Here is an 8,071-nt window from a genome sequence, read left to right as displayed (position 1 = left end):
CATGATAGTATTTAAGTTAACATTGAAGCAAAAATGTGTCAAACAGTATAAATAATTTAAATACTATCATGAAATGCGCTTGAAATGTCAGATAAACTTAACAAAATTTGGTTAAAAAGACTAAATTCACGCATTTTGGAAGATGAAGGACTAAATTGGTCAAAAGTTTTGATGAGGGACTAAACCCAACTTTCGCTCAAACTTGAGGGACCAAAAACATATTTAACCCTTAAAAATTGGTGTGTTTAAGCTTAGCCAATATATGCATGAATGATTTTGAGTGAATAAGACCAAACTGAAAAGGAAACAACGCTTAACGATACGACACGATCGCATGACGTGAGCAGCGAGTTTTCTACGCGCCACCGTGGCTCAATTTCATATTAATTACTTTATTTGTGAATAAATTCCTCATTTAATTAAATTTTAAAAGTAAAATTGTATATTTTAAATTGTTCGCATGTGATCGTTATTTTGTTTGTTTATTTTCATGTTTTAATTGATTTATTTATTTTTGTTTAATTAATTGTATTATGTATGCGTAACAGGGGCGTTAGGAGACGGACACATGGGAGATATAATTTAAACATGTGTTTGGAAATTAGTTTTTCAATCCATTTTTTTTTTGGAGTTTTTTCTAAGTTTGTACGAAGGCTTATAAAAAGTTTTAGTTGAATTTGGTCGGAATGGTTTTCAAACAAAGGTGCAATCATATGGTTAAAGTTGATTAATTTTCTTTGCCTTCTAAATAACATAGGCTAATATTATACAATCCAAATGTTAAACTAGTATTATCTTCCTTTTATGGACAATGACATATAATGTTTGGTTTATTTAATCAATCTACCCTTGCTTTCCCTAACCTATTACAAATAATCAAAGAAGCTTGGTTTACAAACTAAAGCAACCACCCGATCGTGGAATAGATAACACCACTTCACATTGCTTGACGGATATTTATATAAAATCTGGAAAATTTTATTTGTGGTTATTTATGAAATTTTCGTTTATAAAACGTTTGAGTGTTCTTTTTATGGTTATTTTAAATTAAAATTGAGGTTTTATCTAAATATTTACTCTAAAATAATTATGCTAAGACTTAAACTATGGTTAACAAAACCCAGAAAAGTTACATATAAAATTATGATTAGGCTAAAATTTATTGAATTAAATTTATATTTTATATATTATATTTTTTTTTAATAAAAGAAAAAGTGTGTTAAAAGCGGAGTAGAAACTGTTGCTGACAATTGTCATTAACTTCAAAGTACGTGAGTTGATTCGGTAAACCCACTGACGCGTGGTTCCACGCGCCGCACCAGCACCACCGTGGCACTTGGGAAAAGGCGGGGAACAGCAATGGTTTCTTGTGGATTTAAAAACCAAAGTGTCCCCATACACACCCATTTTCTCTCTCTACGGTTTAATCCATTTTTTTGGGGAGAGAGAAAGAAAAAGAACAAGAACAACGACATCATAAGATAAGGCATACCATATGCTTGTTTAATTAACACCTGAGGCTTTGCTTTTTGCTGAGGAAAGAAAACTGTGGACTTTCGAAGGTTACAACATAACATTGTTTGTCACAAAAAAACAGGAAAGAAACACAACAGCAGTTAAGAAAGCCAAACATTTCTCCATCATTAGGACCCCCCTAATGCACGTACCTACCTGGGTTGGTATTCTTTTTCATCAGTTTTTTTATTAAAGGTTGTTGCTTTGTACTTCACATATTTATAAACACACGCTTTCCTCTCTATTTGCTGATTGCTTCTTTCTGCTCTCCTGGAACCTGCTGCGTTTCTTGTGATACATTTGAATACATAGTGGAAACGATTCTTCTCAGAGACTGGTTTGCAGGGAAAAAGCCTTTTGAACGTTGCAATTCTCCATTTGGCTGTTGAGGTGGGATGCAAAGGATGCTAATGATCTTTTAAGCTCGAAGTTTGTTGTTTTTTTATCCTTTCATTTCATTTTACTTCATCTTTCCTGGCACCTAGTTTATGTGTATCCCAATTCAATAATTGATAAGTACTTGCAGGAGATGGGATAAAAAGATAAAACGAATCAAACTTCTTTTACACTCTATAATCATCTTTGCATTTCAGTTTTTTCGAAGAAGTAAAATGACATAACTTTTATAAAGCTAAATGCAGAAGTTGATTTCAGCTTGTGGAGGAAATTCAATTTATTTTCTTCTTATTTTTGCCTATTATAAGAACTTACTGGGGAATTTATTCAAACAAGATTTTAGTTCCAAACTTTGACGGGACTGATCTTCTCCTAACTATTGGAGCAGGGTCCACTGCTTTGGCTTCTATCTGAGAGTGCTGTTCGCTGCCTCTTATAATGCAAAAGGCCAAAGAGTTAAACTTGGATTAGCACAATTTTCATGGTCTGCGAGATGGAGAATGATTGCATAGAGGACATGGACATTGAGGCCCTTCCTTCAATGTGGCCTGAAGATATTGGAACTGATGTTGGAAAGCAGTTTATAGAAAAGCCTGGAAGGGACCAAGACATGTTAGAGGAGGTTACTATCATGGAGGAGCCAACTATAGTTGATTTCAAGCGACTCATGGAGCTTACAAATTTTACAGAAAAAGGGTCTTCTCAGTTGGCGTACCTAATGAAACACTGGGAGTACAAACAGGCCAATGTTGTGCGTCTTCTCAGAGAAGAACTCGACAACCTTAGCAAGCAAAGGCAGGATGTTGAGCTCAGGAAATTAGAGATATTGGAAGAGCATCGATTTGAGGAAGAAAGATATGGGGGTGATAAACGCCCAGTTTCTATTTTGGATGACGTTTATGATGGTATATGGCATGATATACCTTGCAGGAAAAGTGATGCTGTGGTTCAAAACAAGAAGAACGAGATTGATGCTGAGTATGACACCGTCATGTACTGGAAACAGCGAGCCTTGCAATTAGAGAAGCAGCTGGAGGCAAGTATCCAAAGGGAACAGATTCTTGAAGAAAAGCTGCAAGAAAGTATAGCAAACATTGAAAGGCAATCCTCACCTGTGGAAGAACTGTCCCAGATCCTGAAAAGAGCAGACAATTTCTTGCATTTTATACTGCAAAATGCACCTGTTGTTATTGGCCACCAGGTAAATCAGTGTGTTGAGTTTTTTTTTTTCTTCATTTGGAATAACTTGTAGAATAATCATAGGATATTATGACTTGAAATTGATTATGAGATTTTGAGTACTCTTTAAGTACTAACAAGCCAGTAGGCACTGCTTGATGATGGCTCTTTTAATCTGCTTGATATTTTTGTTCCAGGACAAAGATTTGCGCTATTGCTTTATATACAATCATTTTCCAAGTTTACAAGAAGAGGTAATGATTCCTGTTGAAACTCTAGTCATGATCAATGTTGCTTGAGTTTGCTTTGTTCTAGTTGTTTTCTATGAAAAGCTGCTGAAAACTGAGAAGAAGCTTATTTTCCTCTCTTTTAGTTCTTTGCAAAGGACTTTTAGGTATGCTTAAATATCTTAGCTCTTTACATTACTCATCCTTTTCAGGACATCATAGGAAAAACGGATGTTGAAATATTCACGGGAGCTGGTGTTAAGGAATCTCAAGAGTTTAAGAGAGAAGTTTTGGAAAAAGGATTGCCTGCAAAAAGGGAAATCACTTTTGAGACAGAACTGTTTGGGTCAAAGACATTTTTGATATACGTAGAGCCCGTGTTTAGCAAAGCAGGGGAGACAATTGGAATAAATTACATGGGAATGGATATAACAGATCAGGTAGGTGTTGTCTTCTTCAGTTTTACTTACATTTTTTCTTTTTAACCAAGTCAAATGGTGTGTGATCCATATAGCGAAATCTCAATCAGTGGGATAAAACTTTGTTGTTATTGTCGTACTTGTATTCTTGTTCTTGTAAAGAGAGTATTATGTTTCTTAAAAAAATTCAGGTGAGAAAAAGGGAAAGGATGGCAAAGATTCGGGAAGAGATTGCTGTTCAGAAAGCCAAGGAAACAGAACTAAATAAAACCATTCACATTACAGGTTCAATCACTCAGTCAAATCTCATTTATCAAATTTTCTTCAATTTGTTCTTGCAGCAAGAAAGTTTATTATGTTCCCCTCCTCCTTTTAATAGAGGAAACAATGCGAGCAAAACAAATGCTGGCGACAATGTCTCACGAGATAAGATCTCCTTTGTCTGGGGTTGTTAGCATGGCTGAAGTTCTTTCTAACACAAAACTCGATTGGGAGCAAAGACAACTCTTGGATGTCATGCTATCTTCTGGAGATTTGGTTCTTCAACTTATAAATGACATCCTTGATCTTTCCAAGGTTGAGTCAGGTTATAAATCTATCCTTGTTCCATTTCTTACTAAAAGAAATCTGATTTATGTAAAATAGATTTTAATCATTCAGATAGCAACTTGGAATTTGCTTATGGTTAAGACAAGTAGTGCTTTGGAGTTTTTACTTTAGGCACTGATATTTTAAAATTTGATCATGCTTCAAAATCCCTGCTCTATGTAGGAGTCATGAAATTGGAAGCTACTAAATTCCGGCCAAGAGAGGTAGTCAAACATGTACTCCAGACTGCTGCAGTTTCGTTGCAAAAAGTACTAACCTTGGAAGGACATGTAACTGATGATGTACCTATTGAGGTGAGGAGTTAGTAATAGTTACAATACAACGTTAGCTCTCACATATTTTGCATTTCTATTGTCCTTAAATGCTTGATTTCTTCAATATAAATATTGTCGCATATTTAGCATATTTTTCCTATAAGGTCTGTTAGTGCTAACTGTTTGCAGTTCATATGGTTCACTAATAATTTCAGGTCGTTGGTGATGTTTTAAGGATGCGGCAAATTCTCACAAATTTAATCAGGTACTAAGCTTCATGCCATTAGTAGTCTTGTTTCAATTAGTTTGTCACGTAAATGATCCAATTTTTCATTTTCATTTGTTGTTTTGAGGGAGTGGTCGGTTGCTTTATATTCACTGTTGCTACTATTTTGCAGCAATGCCGTCAAGTTCACCCATGAAGGCAAAATTGGAATAAACCTTTACGTCGTGCCAGAACCTTCTTTTGCAAAGGCAGAATGCATGCAAAAGATGACTTCAGAGCATTCAACTATTTCAGTGAATGGTTTGAAAGAAGATAAATATCTATCAACGCCTCAAAGTGGCAGCAACAGAAAACCTCTTGGTGATGATTGTCCCAGCCAAAACCATGCATTCAATGATGAATGTAGATCACCGGTCAAAAGCGAATGCTCAATGAATGGAGACACTGAGGAGCAACCTTATTCAGCTGGAACAACAGTGTGGATACGTTGTGATGTATATGACACAGGCATTGGAATACCAGGTACGCAGTGAGCATTACCTTTTTATTCATCACAAGTCACAACCCTGATTTCTTTTCTTCTGTTTGTTTTAGAGTTTTACTTTGTATTCACTAGTTTGAATTTTCTTACAGAAAAAAAGTACTCATCAGATGAATATTTTTTCCATGTTGTAATGCGACAGAAGATGCTATTCCAACCTTGTTTAAAAGGTACATGCAAGTCAGTGCAGATCATTCTCGAAAGTACGGTGGCACCGGGCTAGGATTAGCAATATGCAAACAGCTGGTAAACTGAAAATGATGTTTCGTTTTCGTAACAAAAAAGGTGATATTTCATTTGTTTTCTCTCTTTACTCAATTGCTAAATGTTTCTTTGCACTTGTAATAGGTTGAGTTGATGGGGGGTCGTTTAACCGTGTCTAGCAAAGAACATTACGGTTCTACCTTCACTTTCATACTCCCATACAAGGTTTCAAATGCTTGTGATAATTCTGATGACCAGGATGAGCTGTCTGATGTAGAGAACAATGATGCTGCATCTGATGATACAATAGAAAGTTTCTTCCAATTCCAGCCACGCACTTTGGGCTCTCTGTTCTCTTCTAATGGATGTAGCAGGACACAGATGTTATTACCAAACAAAATTGGCTACACAAGCTCCCATAAACTTGGTGGATTTTCTGACAGTTTATATGCAATCCTCTCTAATGATATCATGTCAAAAGAGACATGCTCAGTTGACGATTCATCTTCAGTTGTTGATGGTCCAGAAATGTCTGAATCGGCCAGTTCATCTGGTCACAGCTCAGAAGCAAAGAACAGAAGTTTAGTTAGCAGAGATAAACTGCAGCAAGATAAGGCTCATACCTGGTCCTTGAATGGTTATGCAGATTCCTCTGAAGCAACTGTAGCAAGTGGAGAAACGGCTGCAGCAACAAAGTCATGTGAATCCCAACAAACATGTCAGGGTCAGGGAAAGACAAGCACAACTATCCAATCAAGTAACTGTACACCAGGAGTAACCAAATCCTCATCAAGGCCTAAGATCCTTCTTGTTGAAGATAACAAGATTAATATCATGGTGACACAGTCCATGATGAAGCAATTAGGCCATAGCATACATGTTGTGAATAATGGCGTGGAAGCTGTACGTGCAGTTCAGCGCTGCTCTTTTGACTTGATTCTGATGGTAATTTCTGGGATCTGTAATGGAATCTTGTGACAATTTCACCATAAAAAATTTTCTGTTCATTTTTTAATATTAACTTTACTTGATATGAGTTCTACTAATCTTTTGGCACTTGCATTTCATAGGATGTCTGCATGCCAGTTATGAATGGTCTTCAAGCAACAAAACTGATTCGATCTTTTGAGGAAACAGGCAATTGGGATGCTGCAAGAAATGCTGGAATCGAGCTAAGTCTTTCAGATTCATATTATGAATGTTCTGAACCTTCTAGAAAGCGAATTCCTATTGTTGCTGTGAGTAATCAATCACTCTCTGTGTTCCTTTAGTGTGACTGTGATGCTAAACAATCTTAAGGATGATTTTAATTTGATATTGGAACAGTTTCCAGTGTAGTAATTTTTGAGAAGTAAATGATCATTGTGTTAATATTCATCATAATGATGCAGATGACAGCAAATGCTTTGTCAGAGAGTGCTGAAGAGTGTTATGCAAATGGAATGGACTCGTTTGTGTCAAAACCTGTAACTTTCCAGAAACTGAAAGAGTGTATTGAACAGTACCTGAGGTGATACACTGAAATCCTTGTAAATTTCAGGTAGTGTATAAAAGAATGTATGTATAAAAGCATAGGAAAGTTTTGTAATCAATGCATCGTGTTCTGAAGGAAATGCATGAATAATAAGTTAGTATTAACTACGTGCCTAGGATTAGTTGTAGCAATGAAACCATAAGTATTTCCAGAAATGGTATATTGGCACTACAAACGAACTTCAAAAATGAAATTTACAACATATATTAATACTTTTATTTTCATAACCAATATAATATTATGAAATCATTATTCATTTTTTTTAACTTGTATAATATATAAAAAGACTACTAAGTTTAACTAAATTATATATTAGATGTAGTTAATATTAATATGTTCAAAAATATTAAATTATTTGATAATAAAAATTACAAGTTTAAATGTTGATTTAAATTAATTATTTGAGTGCATTTATAATTAAATATGTTTATTAATTTAATTATATAGTATGGAATTAATATATTCATATTTATAAAATTAAATTTATTGCAATAACTTGTTTGTAATAACTAATTGATGTAGGTATATAAATTTCATAACATTGTAAGTTCTTTATTGATTACAAAAATATTTGATAACAAAAATTTAAAATTTAAGTTTTAATTCGAATTTAAAATTTTGTAACATGAATAATGATTTCATTGTAAAAATATTAAAATTCGAAAGCACGATAATATTTAAATAAATACTGGGAATAATATTTTATTTGAGGTGCACGAGTGAAGAACCGTTAGTAATAGTAAAAGGAGGTAGGATTTCATAAATTTGGTTGGAGTCCAACCAAAAACAATGCAGGTTAACTTTTCTAGAGTTAGGTTTTCCTTGACTGAACAGAAGTTGATTAATTGGAGTTGAAATTTACATGAGAAATTTTAAAATTATAAAAAAGATAAATATATATTTTTAATCTATTAAAAATGGAATTTGATATATATTTCAAACTTCATATATACTGGTCTTAAAATTC

The 8,071-nt window shown here is 34.3% G+C and overlaps 1 protein-coding gene across 2 annotated transcripts; it reads left to right on the top strand.

Moving 5' to 3' along the window:
• The first annotated feature begins 1,436 nt into the window (after positions 1-1,436).
• Positions 1,437-7,211, top strand: LOC114162337 (histidine kinase 5-like). Of its 2 annotated transcripts, none has more exons than XM_028046191.1 (14): positions 1,437-1,675; positions 1,828-1,905; positions 2,300-3,112; positions 3,288-3,344; positions 3,530-3,757; positions 3,928-4,021; positions 4,116-4,322; positions 4,508-4,638; positions 4,815-4,864; positions 4,998-5,347; positions 5,512-5,612; positions 5,715-6,515; positions 6,641-6,808; positions 6,962-7,211. In XM_028046191.1, the coding sequence occupies exons 3-14, from the start codon at positions 2,393-2,395 to the stop codon at positions 7,082-7,084; spliced, it is 3,030 nt and encodes a 1,009-aa protein (XP_027901992.1). In that variant the 5' UTR covers positions 1,437-1,675; positions 1,828-1,905; positions 2,300-2,392; the 3' UTR covers positions 7,085-7,211. The 2 variants fall into 2 exon arrangements, with proteins under 2 accessions (XP_027901992.1, XP_027901991.1); XM_028046190.1 differs by having other exon boundaries at positions 5,509-5,612.
• The last annotated feature ends 860 nt before the right edge of the window (positions 7,212-8,071 follow it).

The sequence above is a fragment of the Vigna unguiculata genome, chromosome 9 (assembly GCF_004118075.2).
Source record: "Vigna unguiculata cultivar IT97K-499-35 chromosome 9, ASM411807v1, whole genome shotgun sequence".
NCBI lineage: Eukaryota > Viridiplantae > Streptophyta > Magnoliopsida > Fabales > Fabaceae > Vigna > Vigna unguiculata.
The sequence above is the reverse complement of the archived record's forward strand: the minus strand, read 5'-3'. Positions and strand labels throughout refer to the sequence as shown.

Coding starts and splice junctions, on each gene's coding strand:
- LOC114162337 (XM_028046190.1), top strand. CDS start 2,393: ATGGTCTGCGAGATGGAGAATGATTGCATAGAGGACATGGACATTGAG. Junction 3,113..3,287: donor CTGTTGTTATTGGCCACCAG/GTAAATCAGTGT, acceptor TTTTTGTTCCAG/GACAAAGATTTGCGCTATTG. Junction 6,809..6,961: donor AGCGAATTCCTATTGTTGCT/GTGAGTAATCAA, acceptor ATAATGATGCAG/ATGACAGCAAATGCTTTGTC.